This window comes from Anolis sagrei, chromosome 11 (assembly GCF_037176765.1).
Source record: "Anolis sagrei isolate rAnoSag1 chromosome 11, rAnoSag1.mat, whole genome shotgun sequence".
NCBI lineage: Eukaryota > Metazoa > Chordata > Lepidosauria > Squamata > Dactyloidae > Anolis > Anolis sagrei.
Genome location: NC_090031.1, coordinates 28,567,103 through 28,591,715, shown reverse-complemented (window position 1 = coordinate 28,591,715; position 24,613 = coordinate 28,567,103). Strand labels below are relative to the sequence as shown.

The 24,613-nt window shown below is 44.1% G+C and overlaps 2 protein-coding genes across 3 annotated transcripts in view; one reads left to right on the top strand and one right to left on the bottom strand.

Moving 5' to 3' along the window:
• The window catches only part of PIMREG (PICALM interacting mitotic regulator), a 12,135-nt gene extending 3,196 nt beyond the window's left edge, over positions 1-8,939 (bottom strand). For both annotated transcript variants that reach the window (XM_067472089.1, XM_067472090.1), the window contains exons 1-4: positions 8,864-8,939; positions 5,045-5,293; positions 1,952-2,208; positions 446-541 (exon numbers count right to left, since the gene is read on the bottom strand). In XM_067472089.1, the coding sequence (XP_067328190.1) occupies positions 446-541; positions 1,952-2,208; positions 5,045-5,284 (593 nt within the window). In that variant the 5' untranslated portion in view covers positions 5,285-5,293; positions 8,864-8,939. The remainder of the gene's footprint in view (positions 1-445; positions 542-1,951; positions 2,209-5,044; positions 5,294-8,863) is intronic.
• A 4,831-nt stretch (positions 8,940-13,770) lies between these two features.
• TRPV3 (transient receptor potential cation channel subfamily V member 3) overlaps positions 13,771-24,613 on the top strand; it is a 39,791-nt gene continuing 28,948 nt past the window's right edge. Inside the window, exon 1 of the mRNA XM_067472088.1 lies at positions 13,771-14,007. The gene's annotated coding sequence lies outside the window, so the exon portion shown is untranslated. The remainder of the gene's footprint in view (positions 14,008-24,613) is intronic.

The following is a 24,613-nucleotide window of genomic DNA, read 5'->3' as shown; positions in this document are numbered from 1 at the left end:
CACGACCAAGAAATCGTACTGGAGGTCTTTGGAGGAGTTGTAGTTCACCTACATCCAGAGCGCAACATGAATCCAAACAATGATGGATCTGGACCAAATCTGGCATGCATACCTATGTGCCCAAATTTGAATGCTGGTGGGTTCTGAGGGGAATTGGCCTGGACATTGTGGAGTTGTAGCTACTGGGATCTATAGTTCACCTGCAATCAATGAGCACTCTGAATCTACCCAAGATGGAATTGGACCAAAAAAATACTGGAGGCCTTTGGGGGAAATTTGAGGCTGAGAGCATGTGACTCACCCCATAGTCACTCAATGGGTTTCCAGCCTGAATTGGGTTTCCAATGTGAATCTGTATGGCATCTTTGAACACAATCAAAGTGGGGCGAGGCCCCCAGATCAAAAGAGATCCCTCCATTTTCACCCCCCAGAAATGGATGCTCACCTTTCTTCTTGGACGATGATGTCATTAAAGGCTTGGGAGAGGCGCTTGAGGCGCCGGATGCCGCGGGAGACACTCTCCAAGCCGTCATCGGTTCGTCTGCAACAGGAATTAAGTGGTAAGGCCTCTCTAGGGATTTCTAAGGTCCTTCAGGGTGAGCTCCATGTTCCACTTCTGGAGGAAGTGGACCATCAAGTTGTGCTGGAGGACCCCAGATATTCCTAGATAAAAGACCTCTCTCTAGGCCCTCCACTGAAACTTCTGGAGGAATTCGACCACAGTATAAACTTAGATTCCGGGAAAGTCTTCTATAGGAATCTCTATAGTCCTCCAGGGAGAGTTCATGGCCGTCTACTGGAGAACTTCTCTAGGAATCTATATCCTCCAGGAACAATACTACCATTCATGTCTCTCTAGGAAACTTGAGACTCCCAAATAGATTTTGACACTCTTTGAGAGGACTCCTCTAGGAATCCGTAGACCTTCCAATGTGATTCTATATGCTCAATGTCTGGTAGCTGACCATAGAGTCACACTAGAGGACTACAGAGATCCCTCGAAAGAAAACCTCTGTAGGAATATCTAGGTCCTCCAACGCAATTCTAGACTCAATGACTGGAGAACCTCTCTAGGAATGTTTGGGTCCTCCAAAGAAATTATATAGTCAAAGTTTGGAGGACCTCTCTAGGAATCACTATGCAAACGATAGAAGTGGATAGTAGAGTCACTGTAGAGATTTCCTGCGAGGAGACCTCTTTGCAAATCTTTCGGTCCTCCAGTATGATTCTATAGTCAACTTCTGGGGGATCTCTCCAGGAATCCTTAGGTTCTCCAAGACAATTCTATAGCCAACATTTTAAGGATCTCTCTAGGAATATTTAGGTCCTCCAAGACAATTCTAGAGTCAACATTTGGAGGATCTCTCCAGGAATGTTTAGGTCCTCCCATCCATTTCTAGAGTCAACTTCTGGAGGATCTCTTCAGGAATCTTTAGGTCCTCCAATACATTTCTATAGTCAACTTCTGGAGAACCTTTCTGGGAATTTTTAGGTCCTCCAATACATTTCTATAGTTAACTTCTGGAGAACGTCTCTGGGAATCTTTAGGTCCTCCAAAACATTTCTATAGCCAACGTTTAGAGGATCTTTCTAGGAATATTTAGGTCCTCCAAGACAATTCTAGAGTCAACGATTGGAGGATCTCTCCAGGAATCTTTAAGTCCTCCAATACCAGCCAACTTCTATAGCCAACTTCTGGAGAATCTCCATAGGAGTCCTATAGCCAATGTTTAGAGGATCTCTCTGGGAACCTTTAGGTCCTCCAACACATTTCTATAGCCAACTTCTGGAGAATCTCCGTAGGAGTCCTATAGCCAACTTGTGGCAGATGTTGACCACTGAGTCATGCTGGAGGTCTTCAGATATGCCTAGAGAGGTCTTCTCTTTGGAACACATCCCAAAGTGAGGGGTTCTGTGGTTAGGGATGACATGAAGGTGGTGCAAGACTCACTTCCTTTGGATGGCGGAGGCAGGAGAGGCGTAGGGGCTTCTCAAGGCAGCGGCCCTCAAGGACCTCCGGGGCGGAAGGCGGTTCCTCTGGAGACGAAGGGGGGAGCCTTCGCTGGACGAGGGAGAGCCCATCATCCTAGCCCTGGAGGTTGGGGTCGAGTGGCCGAGGGCACAACGGGCTTGGGGGTCACAGTTCGGGATCTTGGCCAAAGAGGCCACCAGCGCCCGGGCCGGACCTCGGCAGTGGCCCTGGATTTTCTGAAAGGAGAAATAGCATTACAGGGTGCACGTTTTGCTCCCTGAGCTAATTCTTGAAGGTGCTCTGACCTCGCCAGGAACAGAGCTGGATTTACACAGGTGAACAGTAAACAAGGAATTTAATATTTCATTTAACAAGATAATAAAAGTCAAAATCCTAACTCCTCCCAGGATTAACAACTAAAATTTGTAGGGAAAGTTGGAGGCTTGACTCAACAATAGTTGTTTCTTACTTTCTGCCTTCCTTCTGTGTCCTTTCTTGCCTTGTCTTCCATACACACCTTGTTTACTGCAATACTAACTTGAACCTGGCCGATGTGTTAACTTAACAGTTGGGTGTTCTGAAACATTTAGTAGTATTGAGTAATTTGTCTATTTTTGAATGTAAACACAAGGAGGGGTGTTGGAGCATGCAAGAAATCAGTTAATGTGTGTCAACTGTAAAATAAGATGAAGCTGATTGGTCAGGCTATTCCTGGGGAGCAGGCTGAGCCTGGGACTTTTGAATACTGTTACATTTTTGTTCAGGCTCCAGCTATCAGGTGCAGAGAGAGACCGTTTGAAGAGAGAAGCAGGGAGAGACAGCGTTTGGAGTGTGTTCTTGCTTCATGAGTTGCTGAAGGAGTTTATCCACATGGGCAGAGAAATATCATTTTAAATCTCATTAAAGGACATTATGTGTCCTTTATTAGTAGTATTATATAATGATCAATAAAGAATAAGTAGTATAATCTTCATAGTTCACAACAACATATGTACAATGTGATCAGTTGTATCAACTAATCACATTGTACATATGTTGTTGTGAACTATGAAGACTATACTAGTTCTTTATTGCTCATAATATAATACTACTACTAATAATACAATATTATAATTATATATTTTATATTACATGTAATATGACTAATAATATTACAATATAATGGTATAGTACAATATAGTAATATATAATACTGATATTGTACTATGCTAATAATATAATATATTGTGTGTGTGTATATATATATATATATATATATATATCTCTCTTAGAGAGTGTTAGAGAGAGACGAATGATCCATGTTACAGAGTTGGAGGGTGGCTTGAAGGAAGAAGACCATTCCTCCCAATTCCCTGCTATTTCCCCAACCCATGTTGCTGTGGTCGAAACAATCACTGCGTATGACATGTGAATAATCAGCGAAAACGGGGGAAATGGTCTTCCTCCTTCAAGCCACCCTCCACCTCTGTAACATGAACAATGCTTCTCTCTCTATCGCCCCCTTGCGGTCCCAACCTGGATAACTGATGGGTGCCCCATTTCATAAAGGCAGGTTGATTCCACGAAGGGCATTCGTGGGGTGAATAGTAGGAAAACAGGAGAAAAGGGTCTTCCTACTTCAAGCCACCCTCCACCTCCATACCATGAACCATTCTCTCGCTGTCGCCCACTTGTGGACTCTGCCTGGATAATGGAACAGTGCCTCATTTCATAAAGTAGGGTTGTTTCCACGAAGGGCATTCGTGGGGTGTATAGTAGGAAAACAGGGGGAAAGGGTCTTCCTACTTCAAGCCACCCTCCACCTCCATAACATGAACTCTCTATTGCCCCCTTGTGGCCTCCAACTGGATAACAGAACAGTGCCCCATTTCATAAAGGAGGGTTGTTTCCATGAAGGGGACATTTGTGGGGGGAATAACAGGAAAACAGGGGGAAAGGGTCTTCCTCCTTCAAGCCACCCTCCACCTCTCTAATGTAGAACATTCTTCTCTCTCTATTGCCCCCTTGTGGCCTCCAACTGGATAACAGAACAGTGCCCCATTTCATAAAGGAGGGTTGTTTCCATGAAGGGGACATTTGTGGGGGGAATAACAGGAAAACAGGGGGAAAGGGTCTTCCTCCTTCAAGCCACCCTCCACCTCTCTAATGTAGAACATTCTTCTCTCTCTATTGCCCCCTTGTGGCCTCCAACTGGATAACAGAACAGTGCCCCATTTCATAAAGGAGGGTTGTTTCCATGAAGGGGACATTTGTGGGGGGAATAACAGGAAAACAGGGGGAAAGGGTCTTCCTCCTTCAAGCCACCCTCCACCTCTCTAATGTAGAACATTCTTCTCTCTCTATTGCCCCCTTGTGGCCTCCAACTGGATAACAGAACAGTGCCCCATTTCATACAGAAGAGTTGTTTCCATGAAGGGGACATTTGTGGGGGGAATAACAGGAATACAGGGGGAAAGGGTCTTTCTACTTCAAGCCACCCTCCACCTCTCTAATGTAGAACATTCTTCTCTCTCTATTGCCCCCTTGTGGCCTCCACCTGGATTACGAAACAGTGCCCCATTTCATAAAGGAAGACTGTTTCCATGAAGGGGATATTCATGGGGGAAATAACAGGAAATCAGGAGGAAAGGGTCTTCCACTTTGAAGCCACCCTCCACCTCTGTAACATGGACTATGCTTCTCTCTATCGCCTCCTTGTGGCCTCCACCTGGATAACTGATGGGTGCCCCATTTCATAAAGGCAGGTTGATTTCACGAAGGGCATTCGTGGGGTGAATAGTAGGAAAACAGGAGAAAAGGGTCTTCCTACTTCAAGCCACCCTCCACCTCCATAACATGAACTCTCTGTCGCCCACTTCTGGACTCCGCCTGGATAACAGAACAGTGCCCCATTTCATAAAGAACAGTTGTTTCCATGAAAGGGACATTCGTGGGGGGAATAACAGGAAAACAGGGGGAAAGGGTCTTTCTACTTCAAGCCACCCTCCACCTCTCTAATGTAGAACGTTCTTCTCTCTCTATCGCCCCCTTGTGGCCTCCAACTGGAGAACGGAATGGTATTGGCTGGTGTACCTGGGAGGCGGTCCCAAAGGCCTTCTTGAGGCTGCTCCGGAGGCGGCCCGGCTTCTCCTTGGCCTCCAAACTTTCCCAGGTCGGGTTTTCGGCGAAATTGACGCCGGTTTCCCGGAGGGGCATCCTCTTGCGGAGGGAGCGCCGCAGGTCCAAGGAGGGCTTCTTTCGGAACCGGTCCGGCTCTGGACTCTCCTCCAACTCGGGGAGGATCTGGTGCTGCCGCCAAGCCAAGGAGGCCATGCTCTTGCCCTTATTCATTGGGGTAAAAGGGGGGATTCTGGTTAAGTTGGGACAAGTTTCTCATCCATATCCCGTGCAACGCTATTGGTATCTTCTATGCAAGAGCAATGAGAGTAATATTCTAATATACTAGATTTCCATATAGCAGTGGTTCCCAACTTTTTTTGACCAGGGACCACTCTCCAACATTAGTACCAAAAATAGTACTCAATTATTATTATTATTATTATTATTATTAATAAAATAAAAATATTGATTTATTTTCTGGTCCCTAATAACAGCGCTCCATGCAGTCATGCCGGCCACATGACCTTGGAGGTGTCTACGGACAACGCTGGCTCTTCGGCTTAGAAATGGAGATGAGCACCACACCCCAGAGTCAGACATGACTGGACTTAATGTCAGGGGACTACTTTTACCTTAATAATAGCTGCCTTAGGTCACAATCTATAGAAAAACATTATTATTATTATTATTATTATTATTATTATTATTATTATTATTATTATCATCTGAAACACCACGAGATGAGTCCACAGCAGACACTCTGCCGACTGTTGTATTGGATCACACGTCGGACACTTCCCAAGTGTCTAGGACTGTGTGATGTATCGGCAAATAATGCGTGCAGATCCCAGTAGGGTGGCCTTTTCCAGCTGGCAGGTGACGGATGGTAATTTTGTCAGCGCTGATTGTGCTTGAGTGCAGGCCAAGGTCTTCAGGCACTGCACCCAGTGTGCCAATTATTATTATTATTATTAGAAACACAACAAGATGAGTCCACAGCAGACAAGATCACTCTGCTGGCTGTTGTATTGGATCACATGTCGGACACTTCCCAAGTGTCTAGGCACTGCACCCAGTGTGCTGATCACCACTGGGACCACTTTGCATCTCAGTTGAGAGAAACATAGAGTAATAATAATCTATATAAATAAAAATGTAATGTTTGTTTGTGGGATTAACAGAACTCAAAAACCACTGGATGAACTGACACCAAATTTGGACACAATAAACCTCTCAGACCAACGAGTGACCAACACTCATAAAAACATTGAAGAACACAGCAGAAAAGACTTTAAAAGCCAGAAAACAAAAAAAAAAAACACATTACAATGCATGCGCAAAACCACATATCTATGCAAACACATATATATACACAAATATAAACACACATATATGCATATATACACACACAAAGCAAATATACACGGGAAGGGGAAGAAAGGAAGGAGAGAAAGAGGGAAAGAAGGAGGGAAGGAGAAAATGAAGGAAAGAAAGAAAGGTAGAGAAGGAAATAAAAAATGAGAGAAGGAAGGAAAGAAAGAGGGAAAGAAGGAGGGAAGGAGAGAATGAAGGAAAGAAAGAAAGGTAGAGAAGGAAGGGAGAGAAGGAAATAAAAAATGAGAGAAGGAAGGTAAGAAAGTGGGAAAGAAGGAGGGAAGGAGAGAATGAAGGAAAGAAAGAAAGGTAGAGAAGGAAGGAAGAGAAGGAAATAAAAAATGAGAGAAGGAAGGAAAGAAAGAGGGAAGGAAGGAAGGAAAGAGACAAGGAAAGAAGGAACCAAAGAGCAAAGGAAGGGAGGAAAGAAACAGGTAAGAAGGAAGAAAGAAGAAGGGAAAGTACAAGGGGAAGAAAAAGAAGCAAGGAAGGAAGGAAGGAGAGAAAGAGGGAAGGAGAGAATGAAGGGAAGAAAGAAAGGTAGAGAAGGAAGGGAGAGAAGGAAATAAAAAATGAGAGAAGGAAGGTAAGAAAGTGGGAAAGAAGGAGGGAAGGAGAGAATGAAGGAAAGAAAGAAAGGTAGAGAAGGAAGGGAGAGAAGGAAATAAAAAATGAGAGAAGGAAGGAAAGAAAGAGGGAAAGAAGGAGGGAAGGAGAGAATGAAGGAAAGAAAGAAAGGTAGAGAAGGAAGGGAGAGAAGGAAATAAAAAATGAGAGAAGGAAGGTAAGAAAGTGGGAAAGAAGGAGAGAAAGAAAGAAAAAATGAGAGAAGGAAGGAAAGAAAGAGCGAAGGAAGGAAGGAAAGAGACAAGGAAAGAAGGAACCAAAGAGCAAAGGAAGGGAGGAAAGAAACAGGTAAGAAGGAAGAAAGAAGAAGGGAAAGTACAAGGGGAAGAAAAAGAGGCAAGGAAGGAAGGAAGGAGAGAAAGAGGGAAGGAGAGAATGAAGGGAAGAAAGAAAGGTAGAGAGGGAAATAAAAAATGACAGAAGGAAGGAAAGAGAGAGTGAAGGAAGGAAGGAGACAAGAAAAGATGGAACCAAAGAGCAAAGGAAGGGAGGAAAGAAACAGGTAGAGAAGGAAGAAAGAAGGGAAAGTACAAGGGGAAGAAAAAGAGGGAAGGAAGGAGGGAGGGAAAGTAGGAAGGAAGGAGAGAAAGAAAGAAAGAAAGAAAGAAAGAAAGAAAGGGAGGGAGGGAGGGAAGGTTGGCCACAGCAACATGTGGTGGGTAAAGCTAGCAATAATAAGAATAAGAATAAGAATGTATACATCTATCAATACACATAATAAAAGTGAAAATGTGTGTGTGTTTGTGTGTGTGGGGCGTCCATTTTGACATTGCAGGTTATAGTGAGCGCCGTAAACATGTCCAAGCAGAATTGATCAACAACTGAACATACTAGAGAGGTTTGGGGAGAAGTCACCATGATTGATAGGAATTGTAGGTCCTGGGATGTATAGTTTGCCTGCAGTCTAAGAGCACTCTGAACAAGACCAACAATGGATCTGGAGCTCACTTGGCACACAGAACCCCCCTGACCAACCAAAAATAACTGGAGGTATTTGGAGAGATTGAGAGTTGTAGTTCACCTATATCCAGAGTACACTACGAACCCAAACAAGGATGGATCCGGACCAAACTTGGCCTGTGTACCCGATGTGCCCGCATTTGAATACTGGTGTGTTTTGAGGGGAACTGGCCTGGACATTTTGGAGTTGTAGGTACTGGGATGTATAGTTCGCCTGCAATCAAGGAGTACTCTGAACTCCACACAAGATGGAATTGGACCAAACTTGGCCCACAGAGCTCCCATCACAAGCAAACAATACTGGAGGTCTTTGGGGAAAATTCACCTTGATTTGGGGGAGTTGTAGTTCACCTACATCCAGAGCACACTGTGAACCCAAACACTGATGGATCTGGACTAAACTTGGCACACAGACCTGATATGCCCAAATTTGATTGCTGGAGGGGTTTGGGGAAAACTGACCTTCCTTTCTGGGAGCTGTAGTTCACCCACAACAAAAGAAACTGTGACCTCCACCAATGATGGACCTGGACCAAACTTAGCACACAGAATCCCCATGACTAACTCAACCAACTGGAGGGGTTTGAGGGCAGTGACTCACCATAGTGGGAGTTGTAGTTTACCCTGCACACTGAACCCCACCCATGATGCACCCAGAGTAAACTTGCCCAACATCACAAACTCCAAGTACTGATGGAGTTTCAGGGGGTTATATACACAATGAAGACAAAGTAAATAAACTTTTCCAAACTCTGCTGCTTGGAGGCTGCTTAATTTGCATGCAATTCACGTTTCCTAATTGCAATTAGGGGAAAACATGAGTGGACTCACCTTGTTTTCTTGCAAAACTGGCGCGCCCACTCTCTTGCTTTGCTGAAGTTCAAACTAAGCCCCGCCCCCTCCCTTGCGCTGCTCTGATTGGCTGCTCGCCTTAGGCCCGGGCTCCTCCCCCTCTCAAGCTGCCCCTCCCGCGCCGGCGCTCTTCCCTTGGCTAGATCTATGGGCACGTGCTCTCTGCCTCCCTCCAGTGGTCATATTTGAGCACTGCAGCGTGCCATGTCTTTTCTGTGTCTTTAGATGTTTACTTACTTATTTTGTTGTTTCTTCTCTTTCCGTTTTGATTTCCAAATTTTGCACTCTATTTTCTATTATTATTATTATTATTATTATTATTATTATTACTGAATAAGACTTGAGTTTTCCTCTAACTTATTATTATTATTATTATTGAATTAATAGCATTAAATTTATTATTAATTGAACTTGCTGGTCCCTTCCAACATTATTATTATTATTATTATTATTATTATTATTAGTGTTTGGACCTTCTAGTCCCTTCCAACATTATTATTATTATTATTATTATTATTGATTGGACCTTCTGGTCCCTCCCTTCCCACATTATTATTGCTATTGTTATTATTATTATTATTATTATTATTATTATTATTATTATTATTATTATTGGACCTTCTAGTCCCTTCCAACGTTATTGTTATTATTATTATGGATTGAACCTTTTGATCCTTTCCAACAGTATTATTATTTTTATTGATTGGACCTTCTGGTCCCTTCTAAAATTATTATTATTATTATTATTATTATTATTATTATTATTAATTGAAACTTCTGGTCCCTTCCAACATTAATAATAATAATGATGATGATGATGATTGAACCTTCCAACAATATTGTTGTTGTTATTATTATTATTGTTATTACTGATTGGACCTACTAGTCCCTTCCAACATTATTGTTATTATTATTATTGATCCCTTCCAACAGTATTATTATTATTATTATTATTATTATTATTATTGATTGGACCTTCTGGTCCCTTCCAAAAATATTATTATTATTATTATTATTATTAATGATTGAATCTTCTGGTCCCTTCCAACATTAATAATAATAATAATAATAATAATAATAATAATAATAATAGAACCTTCTGGTTCCTTCCAACATTATTGTTGTTGTTGTTATTGTTGTTATTGTTATTATTGTTATTATTATTATTATTATTATTACTGATTGGACCTACTGGTCCCTTCCAACATTATTGTTATTATTATTATTGATCCCTTCCAACAGAATTATTGTTGTTGTTGTTGTTGTTGTTGTTGATTGGACCTTCTAGTCCCTTCCCACATTATTATTATTATTATTATTATTATTATTATTATTATTGGGCCTTCTGGTCCCTTCCAAAATTATTATTATTATTATTATTATTATTATTATTATTGGGCCTTCTGATTCCTTCCAACATTAATAATAGTAATAGTAATAATAATAATGACTGAACCTTCTGGTCCCTTCCAACATTATTGTTGTTATTATTATTATTATTATTATTATTATTACTATTATTATTGATAGGACCTTCTGGTCCTTCCAATGCTATGATTTGATATTACTGTTGTTGTTGTTGATTATCTATTGTGGCCCACATTTCTATACTATTATTCTTATCGATGATGTGTATATCATTCTCTATAACAGTATTATAATAATAATTGTTGTTTTTGATTTATGGAACTGGCATTGCTTGGATTAGGTATTTTCTGATTCCATTAATTATTAATAGTTATTGTATTGTCGAAGGCTTTCATGGCCGGAAATATTGGGTTGTTGTGTGTTTTCCAGGCTGCCTGGCCATGTTCCTAAAGCATTCTCTCCTGACGTTAAGCGTGCATCTGTGGCAGGCATCCTCAGAGATTGTGAGTATTTTATTATTATTAAAATGGACTATCCCCTCTCTATCACCCCCTAGTGGCGTCTGCCTGTATAATGGAACAGTACCTATTATTAAGCCCCCCCCCCCCTTGGTGGTGCAGCAGGTTAAACCGCTGACCTGCTGAACTTGCCGACCGAAAGGTTTATGGTTCAAATCCAGGGAGCAGAGTGAGCTCCTATTGTTAGCCCCATCTTCTGCCAACCTAGCAGTTCAGAAACATGGAAATGTGAGTAGATCAATAGGTACGGCTCTGGCGGGAAGGTAACGGCGCTCCATGCAGTCATGCTGGCCACATGACCTTGGAGGTGTCTGCGGACAACACCGGCTCTTCAGCTTAGAAATGGAGATGAGCACCAACCCCCAGAGTTGGACACGGCTAGACTTAATGTCAGGGGAAAACCTTTACGTATGCCTCTCTATCGCCTCCTAGTGGCCTCCACCTGGATAATGCAACAGTACCAAAAAACACACAGTTTTCAGTGACTGTTTTTATTTTGGGACTTATTCCGTCCAGTACAACATCCTGAAATGACTGAGCTCCTCAACCGTCCCTTGACGAACGCAAAAGGAATGGAGGCAAAGCAGCGTCCCTCCCAACTGAGACCCGAAGGACCGGATGTCGAATCACTCTCGGTATCATCCGTCCGTCCGTCCGTCCCCGCCTCATCCTCGCGTGCTTCAGAAAGGACGATGCCAAGAATAACTTGAATAACTCCACAGGAACACACTTTTCCTCTTTGACTCATTGGCTGCTCATTTTCAAAGCTTGCAAGATGTCCACTAGAAATTTCAGCCTTTTGTTCCTGTGTAATCCCACTCACAGAGTTACTGGACACCTCATCGCTGGCCTCTGCTCCAATGACAGTATCTAAGTCGGCTCTTGTGTGAGAGCTTTGGATTGTGTAGGGAAGGGTATGGGTTTTCTTTTTTTGCTCCTAATGCAGTGTTTCTCAACCTTCCTAATGCCGCAACCCCTTCATACAATTCCTCATGTTGTGGTGACCCCCAACCATAACATTATTTTCATTGCTACTTCCATAATTGTAATTTTGCCACTGTTCTGAATCGTCATGTAAATATCTGATCTGCAGGATGTATTTTCATTCACTGGACTGAATTTGGCACAAATGCCCGTTACACCCAAATTTGAATACTGGTGGAGTTGGGGGGTGGATTGATTTTGTCATTTGGGAGTTGTAGTTGCTGGGATTTATAATTAACCTACAATCAAAGAGCATTCTGAACCCCACCAATGATAGAATTGAACCAAACTTGGCCACACAGTACTCCCATGACCAAGAAAAAATACTAGAAGGGTTTGGTGGGCATTGACCTTGAGTTTTGGAGTTTTAGTTCACCTACATCCAGAGAGCACTGTGGACTCAAACAATGAAATATCTGGACCAAACTTGCCACAAATACTCAGTATTCCCAAATGTGAACACTGGTGGAGTTTAGGGCAAGTAAACCTTGACATTTGGGAGTTGTAGTTGCTGGGATTTATAGTTCACCTACAATCAAAGAGCATTCTGAATCCCACCAATGATAGAATTGGGCCAAACTTTCCACACAGAACTCCCATGTTTTGAAGGGTCTTGCTGGCCTGAGCCTCCCTCCAGTCTTGCATGATCTCCCTCGCCTGCACATGCGCACCATGCTTCTATGCACTGAGCACACCTGCTCTCCCCTCCTCGCATGGTGTGTCAGAAACAGCCCTCCCATTATCTGAGAGGCTGGCCAATCACAGCAAAGAAGGGCTTTTGGTGGAAAAGAATGACAGGCGGAGAGATCTTCAGCTTTCTTTGCCAAGGGAGTTCCAAAGACTATCAGTACCATCAGACCATCAGCAGCCCCCTCACAGCCTCCCCCCAGGGTTTGCGACCCCCAGATTGAAAAACTTTGCTATAGAGACTTATATCATTACATATGTGCATTTTCAGCATCCTGTGATAAATAGAAGTGGGTCAGGGGAAATCTTTAATGAATGCCCCTTGTATAACTCCAGCCAAGTATATCCATAGTACGCATCAATTGAAACCGATCCTGTGTAATCCCACTCACAGAGTTGCTGGCCACCTCGTTGCTGGTGTCTACTCCAATGAGAGTATCTAAGCCAGCTGTTATATGAGAGCTTTGGATTGTATAGGGAAAGGTTTGGTTTTTTTGCCCCTAATGGAAAACCCACAATTTGGTGCTGCCTGGAAGCACCCTGAGTTAAAGGTCCCATCGGTACCAAAATCAAGTGTTGTTTCAAAATTGTCTATCGTTGCCGCCGTCGTACTAAAGTCTGCGTGGCTTGAGCATTGGGTGACGACGCCGGGACGCTCTCCTTGGCTCCTCGTTGGGGTGACCCAGCCTCCTTTGTATGGATAATTGTCCTCTGAAACCCTCTCGCGACCCCCCCCCCCCCCGGGTCGCAACCCCAGATTGAGAAACGCTGCTATAGAGACTTATATCTTTACACATGTGCAGTTTCAGCATCCTGTGATAAATAGAAGTGGGTCAGGGGAAATCTTTAATGAATGCCCCTTGTATAATTCCAGCCAAATATATCCATAGTACGCATTCATTGAAACCGATCCTGTGTAATCCCACTCACAGAGTTGCTGGCCACCTCGTTGCTGGTGTCTACTCCAATGAGAGTATCTAAGCCAGCTGTTATGTGAGAGCTTTGGATTGTATAGGGAAAGGTTTGGTTTTTTTGCCCCTAATGGAAAACCCACAATTTGGTGCTGCCTGGAAGCACCCTGAGTTAAAGGTCCCATCGGTACCAAAATCAAGTGTTGTTTCAAAATTATCTATCATTGCCGCTGTAGAACGAAAGGCTGCGTGGCTTGAGCATTGGGTGACGACGCCGGGACGCTCTCCTCGGCTCCTCGTTGGGGTGACTCAGCCTCCTTTGCATGGATAATTGTCGACCGCAGCATCTTCCCCGGCTGTGAGTCGTCCCGAAATTTGTGGCCGATCCAGTTTGGCCTCTCCGGGCCGCAGCGTTGCCAGCCCCGTGGATCAGGCGTCAACCCTCTCCGAAGCACCTCCAAAGCTATACTTAGCCCAGGAAGCTGCACCCAAGTCGGAACGAGAAGCAAGAGCAGCGCCTGATCTTCCTGGGATTAGTTTGAGACACGGCATTATGTATTGAGTGGTTTTGCACTTTTGTGGATGTGATGACAGCATCATCCGAAGCGAAGACTTGGGGATTTCTTTGACAGTCGGTGTGGATCCTTTGACTCAGGTTAGCCTTGATATGGTCAATAATATTGTACTTATTTCCCTTTCCTTTCTCCTCTTCTCTCTTTTTCCTTCCTCTTGTTTTCCTTCTTCTCGTCCTTGTTGCGCTTCTCTCGCTTCCAAACTATCCGTATCCTTCTTTAAATATGGCACCCAGGACTGAATATTTCCTTTGGAAACTACTTTGCGGTGATGCTTGAACATTATTATTCTCAAAATATTATAATTAGTTGGCTTGTTGGAAGATTCTTATTAGGCATATACATCAAAAATTAGCTTGGGTACCCAGCGTTGGAAAAGTCATTTTTTAATTGTCCAAAAGGCATAAGGTTGCGGGTGAACTACAACTCCCATCATGCCAGGTCAAACCTCTAATACTCCATCAGTATTTCAAGTTTGTTGCATTGGGCAAGTTTCTCTAAGTACATCATTGGTGGGGTCCAGTATGCTCTCTGGCTGTAGGGTAAACTACAACTCCCACTATGATGAGTCCATCCCCTCAAACGCCCCCTGTAGATTGAATTCGTCATGGGGGTTCTGTGTGCCAATTGTTGTGCTCTCTGGCTGTAGGGTAAACTACAACTCCCACTATGATGAGTCCATCCCCTCAAACGCCCCCTGTAGGTTGAGTTCATCATGGGGGTTCTGTGTGCCAATTGTGGTCCAGGTCCATCATTGGTGGAGGTCAGTTTCTCTGGTTGTGGGTGAACTACAACTCCCAGAAAGGAAGGTCAGTTCCCCCCAAACCCCTCCAGTAATCAAATTTGGGCATATCAGGTCTGTGTGCCAAGTTTGGTCCAGATCCATTGGTATTTGTGTTCACAGAGATCACTGGATGTAGGTGAACTACAACTCCCCCAAACCAAGGTGACCTCCAGTATTTTGTGCTGGTCATGGTGGGCTCTGTGTGCCAAGTTTGGTCCAATTCCATCTTTGGTGGAGTTCTGTGTTCTCATGGATTGCAGGTGAACTATACATCCCAGGACCTACAACTCCAAAATGTTTGAGTTCACCGTGCTCTCTGGATGTAGGTGAACTACAACTCCCCCAAATCAAGGTGAATTTTCCCCAAAGACCCCCAGTATTTTGTGCTGGTCATGGGGGCTCTGTGTGCCAAGTTCAGCCCAACTCCATCTTTTGGTGGAGTTCAGAGTGCTTATGAATTGCAGGTGAACTATACATCCCAGGACCTACATTTCCAAAATGTCCAGACCAATTCCCCTCAAAACCCACCATTATTCAAATTTGGGCATATTGGGTATGCATGCCAAGTTTGGTCCAGATCCATCGTTGTTGGGTTCATAGTGTGCTCTGGTTGTGGGTGAACTACAACTCCTAGAAAGAAAGGTCAGTTCCCCCCAAAACCCTCCAGTAATCAAATTTGGGCATATCACGTCTGTGTGCCAAGTTTGATCCAGATCCATTGATGTTTGAGTTTACAGTGCTCTCTGGATGTAGGTGAACTACAACTCCCCCAAATCATGGTAAATTTTCCCCAAAGACCTCCAGTATTTTGTGCTGGTCGTGCGGGCTTTGTGTACCAAGTTTGGTCCAATTCCATCTTTGATGGAGTTCTGCGTTCTCATGGATTGCAGGTGAACTATACATCCCAGGACCTACAACTCCAAAATGTCCAAGACAATTCCTCTCAAAACCATCTTTGGTGGAGTTCAGTGTTCTCATGGATTGCAGGTGAACTATACACCCCAGGACCTACAATTCCAAAATGTCCAGGACAGTTACTCTCAAAACCCTTCAGTGTTCAAATGTGGGCATATTGGGTGCGCATGCCAAGTTTGGTCCAGATCCATCCTTGTTTGGGTTCATAATGTGAACTACAACTCCTCCAAATCCCTCTAAAGACGTCATGGGGTCATTTGTTGGTCATGGGAGTTCTGTGTGCCAAGTTTGGTCCCATTCCATCTTCGGTGGAGTTCAGAGTGCAGGTGAACTATACATCCCAGTACCTATAACCTGAAAATGTCCAGGCTAATTGCCCTCAAAACCATTCAATATTCAAATCTGGGCATATTGTGTATGCATGCCAAGTTTAGTCCAGATCCATCCTTGTTTGGGTTCATAATGTGCTCTGGATGTAGGTGAACTACAACTCCTCTAAATCCTTCCAAAGACCTTATGGGGTAATTTGTTAGTCATGGGGGTTCTGTGTCTCAAGTTAGTTCCAGGTCCATCGTTGGAGTTCAGAGTGTAGTACTGTGATGTATAGTTCACCTGCACTCTGAACTCCACCGAAGATGGAATGGGACCAAACTTGGCACACAGAGCCCGCATGACCAGCATGAAGTACTGGAGGTCTATGGGGAAAATTCACCATGATTGCAGGTGAACTATACATCCCAGGATCTACAACTCCTATACATCACAGTGAATTCTCCCTGAACGTCTCTAGTATGTTCAGTTGCCAGTCAATTCCTCTGTTTGCTGTGTGCCATAGAAAAGAATAGGAAAGGGTCAAAGGAGAGGCAGTGGGCGGGGTCATACAAATTCCACACCAATGGAGAGAGTAAGGAACACTGGGATGTCTGTGGTGGAGGAAACACATAAAGTCTCGGATGGAATTGTCCACATATGAAAGCCTTCCCTTGGGTGGTGGGCAGTGTGGTGATGGTGGAGGGCATTGGCTGGGCTCTTGGACATGTTTACGACGCTCGCTATAACCTGCAATATCATTGGATGGAGGGCCATTGGTGTCTCCTGATTGGTGAGAACTATATCTCACCAATGTGGAGGCTGGATGGGCGAAGATGAGATATTCTGGAGATGTCAAACAGGAAGAAGGAAGGTGTTGTTGAGACACACAGACCAGAATTGCTTGATGAAATCCTGGCAAATGTTCCTTTTTCCCAGTGTGGATGCTGTGTCATGTTTTATTGTAATCTAATTATAATACGGGCACTCCTTTTCCGGAGTAAAATGGTAAAGACTTTTGATACACCCATCCATGCTTGGAAACGTAATTATGAATAACTGCACTCATGGTCCTTCAGACTGGGAGTGAAGCTCATTGGGATTGTTGTTGTTGTGGGCCTTCAAGTTGTTTCAGATGTAGGGCAACCCTAAGTCTAAAGTCTAGGGTGAGCCATTGATCTTGGAGGGCCATATCTGTCCCACAGGTCATTGTTTGGGTAGTGTGGGCCTGCTTTTGGCAGATGAGTCAAGCCCATTAGGATTGTGGTTGTTGTGTGCCTTCAAGTTGTTTCAGATGTAAGAAACGTGACTATCTCATCCGCCAAGGGCAGGTCCACACCATCCAAACTATGATCCGAGGGCCAGATGCGGCCCTCCAAGATCATTTACCCACCCTAAACTTTAGACTTAGGGTCACCCTACATCTGAAACAACTTGAAGGCCCACAACAACAACAAGATCTACGGCGGGTCAATGATCTTTGAGGGCCATATCTGGCCCACGGGCTGTAGTTTTCGTAGTATGGGCCTGCCTTTGGTGGATGAGAGAGTCAAGTTTGTTAAGATTGTTGTTGTGAGATTTCAAGTTGTTTCACACTGAGGGAGACCTGAAGTCTAAAGTTTAGGTGGGTCAGTGATCTTGGAGGGCCATATCAGGCCCTCAGGTCATAAGTTTGGATAGTGTGGGCCTACTTCCGGCAAATGAGAGAATCAAGTTAATTAGGATTGTGGTTGTTGTGTGCCTTCAAGTCATTCAGATATATGGTGACTTTAGTCTAGGGTGGGTCAATTATCTTTGAGGGACATATCTGGCCCACAGGCAATAGATTTCATAGTGTCAGCCTGCCTTTGGTGGATGAGAGGGTCAAGTTTGTTAGGATTGTTGTTGTGAGCTTTCGAGTTGTTTCAGACTTATGGCGACCCTCAGTGTAAAGTCTAGGGTGAGTCATTGATCTTGGAGGGCCATATCTAGCCCGCAGGTCATAAGTTTGGGTAGTGTGGGCCTGCTTTTGGCAGATGATAGAGTCAAGTTCATTAGGATTGTGGTTGTTGTGTGCCTTCAAGTCATTCAGATGTAGGGTGGCTTTAGTCTAGGGTGAGTCAATGATCTTTGAGGGCCATATCTGGCCCACGGGCCGTAGTTTGCATAGTGTGGGCCTGCCTTTGGTGGATGGGAAAGTCAAGTTTGTTAAAATTGTTGTTGTTGTTGTTTCGAGTTGTTTCAGACTGAGGGCGACCCCAAGTCTAAAGTTAGGGTGGGTCAATGATCTTGGAGGGCCATATCTGGCCTGTGGGACATAGTTTGGGTAGTGTGGACCTGCCTTTGGCAGATAAGATAGTCAAGTTAATTATGATTGTTATTGTTGTGGGCCTTCAAGTTGTTTCAGATGTAGGGTAACCCTAAGTCTAAAATTTAGGGTGGGTAAATTATCTTGGAGGGCTATTGGTGGATAAGATAGTCAAGTTTATTAGGATTGTTGTTGTTGTGGGCCTTCAAGTCATTTCATTTCAGACTTATTGTGACCCTCAGTTGGAAGTTTATTGCATGGGCTGGGGAAATGGCAGTGGAAGGCCATATCTGGCCTGCGGGCCATAGTTTGGGTCTTGTGGGCCTGCCTCTGATGTATGAGAGAGTCAAGTTTCTTAGGATTGTTGTTGTTGTGAGCCTTCAAGTCATTTCAGAAATAGGATGATCAGGTCTAAAGTCTAATGTGAGTCAATAATCTTTGAGGGCCATATGTGGCCCATGGGCCATAGTTTGAGTAGTGTGGGCCTGCCTTTGCTGGATAAAATAGTCAAGTTTATTAGGATTGTTGTTTTTGTTATGGGCCTTCAAGTCATTTCAGACTTATTGTGACCCTCAGTCTGAAGTTTATTGCAGGGGCTGGGGAAATGGCCGTGGAAAGCCGTATCTGGCCCACGGGCCACACTTTGGGTCTTGTGGGCCTGCCTCTGGTGGATGAGAGAGTCAAGTCAATTAGGATTGTTGTTGTTGTGAGCCCTCAAGTCGTTTCAGAAGTAGGATGATCATAAGTCTAAAGTCTAATGTGAGTCAATAATATTTGAGGGCCATATGTGGCCCACGGGCCATAGTTTGAGTAGTGTGGGCCGGCCTTTGCTGGATAAGATGGTCAGGTTAATTAGGGTTGTTGTTCTTGTGGGCTTTCAGACTTACAGCAACCCGCAGTATAAATTTTAGGGCGAATGAATGATCTTGCAGGGCCATATTTGGCCCGCGGGCTGTATTTTGGGTAGTTTAGGCTTGATTTTGGCAGATGAGAGAGTCAAGTACATTAGGATTGTTGTTATTGTGGGCTTTCACATTGTTTCAGACTTACAGCGAACCGCAGTGTAAATTTTAGGGTGAATCAATGATCTTGCAGGGCCATATTTGGCCCGTGGGCTGTAGTTTGGGTAATGTGGGCCTGCTTTTGGCAGACGAGAGAGTCAAGCACATTAGGAGTGTTGTTATTGTGGGCTTTCACATTGTTTCAGATTTACAGTGATCCTCAGGGTGAAGTTGAGGGTGAATGAATGATCTTGCAGGGCCGCATTTGGCCCGCGGGCTGTAGTTTGGGTAATGTGGGCCTGCTTTTGGCAGACGAGAGAGTCAAGTACATTAGGATTGTTGTTATTGTGGGCTTTCACATTGTTTCAGATTTACAGTGACCCGCAATGTAAGTTTTAGGGTGAATGAATGATCTTGCAGGGCCATATTTGGCCCGCGGGCTGTAGTTTGGGTAATGTGGGCCTGCTTTTGGCAGACGAGAGAGTCAAGCACATTAGGAGTGTTGTTATTGTGGGCTTTCACATTGTTTCAGATTTACAGTGATCCTCAGGGTGAAGTTGAGGGTGAATGAATGATCTTGCAGGGCCATATTTGGCCCGCGGGCTGTAGTTTGGGTAATGTGGGCCTGCTTTTGGCAGACAAGAGAGTCAAGTACATTCGGATTGTTGTTATTGTGGGTTTTCACATTGTTTCAGAGTTACAGCGACCCGCAGTATAAATTTTAGGGTGAATGAATGATCTTGCAGGGCCGTATTTGGCCCGCGGGCTGTAGTTTGGGTAGTTTGGTGGATGCGAGAGTTGAGTACATTAGGAGTACATTAGGAGTGCTGTTGGTGTGGTCTTACAAGTCATTTCAGACTTACAACGACCCTCAGTGTAAAATTTAGGGTGAGCAAATGATCTTGGAGGGCCATATCTGGCCCGCAGGTCATATTTTTGCGACCCCTGCTTTACGGCGTGTTGGTTGATGTTTGGAATAACCAGGAAGGATGTTACATAAGGTAGCATGCAATCTTTCTTTTTTGTCCCCTCCCAAAAAAAGAAGCCCAGATTGTGTTGTTGTCGGAGGAGGAGATCATGACACAACTCAGCAAGTAGCAAACGGTGCCAAGCTCTTGAGGCAAGATTAAGAGATTGCACACCATGTTCTTGCTCCACACCTTGGGAGGAAAAGGGGAGGCTCCTTATAGGTTGGACTTCCCCCCGTAAATAACCCCAGACCTTTTTGCTTAAGAGCTTTGTGCAATTGGGCACAACCGTCCCATTTCCTCCAGATTTCGGGGAGATTGCAACCGTCCAAAGAAGATGCCAAGAGAAAAGGCAACCATGGTAGGTCTTATGCATGTCGTGGATTCCTATGCAAGGGAAGCTTGGAGATGAACTTATCCCCAAACCCCTCCCAAAAAGTAACTTATCTACATCAGTGGTTCTCAACCTTCCTAATGTCGCGACCCCTTAATGCATTTCCTCATGTTGTGGTGACCCCCAACCATAACATTACTTTTGTTGCTCCTTCAAAACTGTTATTTTGCTACTGTTATGAATCGTAATCTAAATATCTGATATGCAGGATGCATTCACTGGACCAAATTTGGCACAAATACCCCATACGCCCATATTTGAATACTGGTGAGGTTGGGTTGTTTTTGTCATTTGGGCGTTGTAGTTGCTGGGATTTGTAGTTCACTTACGATCTGCAATTCCACCAACAATGGAATTGGACCAAACTTGGCACATGAAACTCCCATGACCAACAGAAAATACTGGAAGGGTTTGGTGGGCATTGAGCTTGAGTTTGGGAGTTGTAGTTCACCTATATCCAGACAGCACTGTGGACTCAAACAATGATGGATCTGGACCCAGGGGCGGCTCAACCCATTACGCAAAGTAAGCATTTGCAGTATAGTTGATTTTGCTCAGGGGCACTCTTGAGGCACTCTTGAGGGAAAATAGACCTTGACATATGCGAGTTGTGGTTTCTGGGATGTATAGTTCACCTACAATCAAAGAGCATTCTGAACTCCACCAATGATGGAACTGAACCAAATACTGCACACACAACTCCCACGACGAACAGAAAATACATTTCAGTGATTGGTTTGGGGGGGGGGGGAATACTGTTTGCTTACCGTTGAAAATTACCTAGGGCCACCTCTGCTGGTGGAATTGGGTTGTTTTTGTCATTTAAGAGTTGTAGTTGCTTGGATTTATAGTTTACCTACAATCTGAACTCCACCAACAATGGAATTGAACCAAACTTGGCACATGCAACTCCCATGACCAACAGAAAATACTGGAAGCTTATTCTTCCTTTGCAATACTGGGAGGGTTTGGTGGGCATTGAGCTTGAGTTTGGGAGTTGTAGTTCACCTATATCCAGACAGCACTGTGGACTCAAACAATGATGTATCTGGACCGAAATTGGAACGGATTCTCAATACAGTGTTCCCTTGCTACTTCGTGGTTCGCTTTTCGCGGATATGCTGTTTTTGCGGGTTTTTGCCTCCCAGTTTATGAATGGTTGCCATTGCCTCCGAAGGTAGTGGATTCTCCATCTTCAGAAGTCTTTAAGCTGAGTTTGGATGGACCTCTTTCAGGAATGCTTTAATTGCTAATTCCTACATAACAAGGGTTGGCCTTAATGGTTCTTTGGCCCCTTCAAGGAGTCTATTCCACTACCAAGTAGCCTTTACAGTAAGAGAAGATCTAGTCATTTGAATCTCTTGGTTGTGTTGAAAACAAGCTTGCCCACCTCATACACAACATCCCTTAATTTTGTCATTTGGGAGTTGTAGTTGCTGGGATTTATAGTTTGCCTACAGTCAAAGAGCATTCTGAACTCCACCAACGATAGAATTGAACCAAACTTAGCACACAGAACTCCCATGACCAACAGAAAATACTGGAAGAGTTTAGTGGGCATTGACCTTGAGTTTTGGAGTTGTAGTCCACCTACATCCAGAGAGCACTGTGGACCCAAACAATGATGGGCATTGACCTTGAGTTTGGGTGTTGTAGATCACCTACACCCAGAGAGCACTATGGACACTATGGACTCTATGGGCTCAAACAATGGTGGATGTGAAGTCAAGGAGGAATTTGGAAGGGTCTCACCCCGAAGGCGAGACCCTGCAGACCCACCAAAGAGGGCTCGCTACTTTGGTGAGCAAAAGAAAAGAAGATGCAGTTTAAAAGATTTCCCTAAGTTCCCAAAAGAATCTCACCAAAGCTGAAGGAAGCGCCACCGAGTTGATTTTATTGCGACCCAGCTGGAAAGGATGCAAAGCCGCAATAATTCGTCAAGCAAAGCATACAGTGTACACAAAATACAGCCTTTTTATGCATAAAACAGAGCTGTCAGATTTGAATTTCCCGCTCCCCGCCCCTTTGCCGGCTCGGCGTTGATTGGCTGGCGCTCTGCAGCTGGGAGGAGGCTTGGCCACCTCCTGAGCGCCTTAACCAATGGGTGAGCTCACGCCACTTCAGCCTCCTGGCCAATCAGGAGAGAAGGAGGCGGGGCGAGAGGGAAACAATGAGAACTGGAGTGGATTATGGAAATATGTGGTGTCCATGTGGTCGGCGAGTCCTCAGGGGGCCTTCTAGCCGATCAGTGTATTGTCTTGAGGGGTGGCAATCAACAGAACTATCTTTCATTACACTGAAGCAGGGAAGTGTTTGGTGGAGTCGTGCCTAGTATTGCTCCAGCATTCAAGAGAAGGGTACGGACCTTGGAAAACTATGACTCCCAAGGACTGCACAGCATGGAGACTTGGCATAACAACAACAACGGCATTTAAAATGGATCCCCACTGCATTTATTCTCCAGTGCAGATGCAGCCAGAGAAGGGTATGTACCTTGGGAAACTATAACTCCCAGGACTGCATAATAATAATAATAATAATAATAATAATAATAATAATAATAATAGCTTTTAAAGTAAGTCCCAATTGCATTTATTCTCCAGTGCAGATGCACCCAGAGAAGGGTGTAGAGCTTACGAAACTATAACTCCCAGGACTGCATAGTATGGACTTATGGTATTGAAAGTGGGACCCGACTGCTTTTATTCTCCAGTGCAGATGCACCTAGAGGTTGGCATCCTTCTCTGCCAGCTTTCCCATGCAACACAAGGCACAGACATATTTCATTGGATATAAATAGGGTATGATATCTTTTTCTTGTTACTGACTCATTGGGCCAGGCAGGAAAAAGGAATGAGTCTTGCATTGCTTGGCAAATTGTACCCTTGGTTTCTAGTCCTCATGATAGAAAGTTGCTTTTTGGATGGACGGAGGTCTTGTTTAATGAAGACGGTTGCAAAAGATCATGTTACTTGATATTTAGAGTTAGATAAATAAGCTGTTGAATGTAATGAGAACTGGGCTGTGGCCCAGCTAGTTAGCAGCCAGCTGCATTAATTTATTTATTTACATTTACAGTATTTGTATACTGCTTTTCTCACCTCGAGGGGGACTCAAATCACTACTGACCGAGAGGTCATGAGTTCGAAGTCAGCTCAGGTTGGAGTGAGCTCCCAACCATTAATAGTCTAGCTTGCTGTTGACCTATGCAGCCTGAAAGACAGTTGCACCTGTCAAGTAGGAAATTTAGGTACTGCTTTATGCTGAACTTGTTGACCGAAAGGTCACAGGTTCAAATCCGGGGAGTGGCGTGTCAGCCCCAGCTTCTGTTCAAAAACATGCAAATGTGAGTAGATAAATAGGTACTCCTCTGGCGGGAAGACAACGGCACGCCATGTAGTCATGCCAGCCACATGACCTTGGAGGTGTCTATGGACAACGCCGGCTCTTCGGCTTAGAAATGGAGATGAGCACCATCCCTCAGAGTCGAACACAACTGGACTTAATGTCAGAGGAAATCCTTTTCCTTTACTCTTATGCGGGGAGGCTAATTTAACTAATTTACGACACCATAAAACCTTCCAGTAGCATGCGTAAGAATGAGGAAGTACTCCGTCAAGGATCCGGTGTCACAAGTGGACTGTGAAGCAACAGCTCCTCCTGTGGCTGAAATGGAGCATAACCTCATGATACCAGAAAGCTGGAATGTTATATTGCCTCTTTGTCTGTCTATATATGTTATATGTATAAATGACATTGGAAGTTTGCCATGTATATGTGCATTGTAATCCACCCTGATTCCCCTTTTGGGGTGAGAAGTGCAGAATATAAATACTGCAAATAAATAAATAAATGTGAGTAAAGATAGAAAGCAAGACTTTTGTAAACAGAGACAAAGTTCTCAGGTGCAACAAAGGTCAATTCGTCTGCGGGAAAAGAGAGATAAGAAATCCTTATCTGGTTGTAAAGGCAAGAGAAATGCTTTCCTTTCAACTCTGGGGTCAGGAACGGCTTTATATTGATACAAGGGA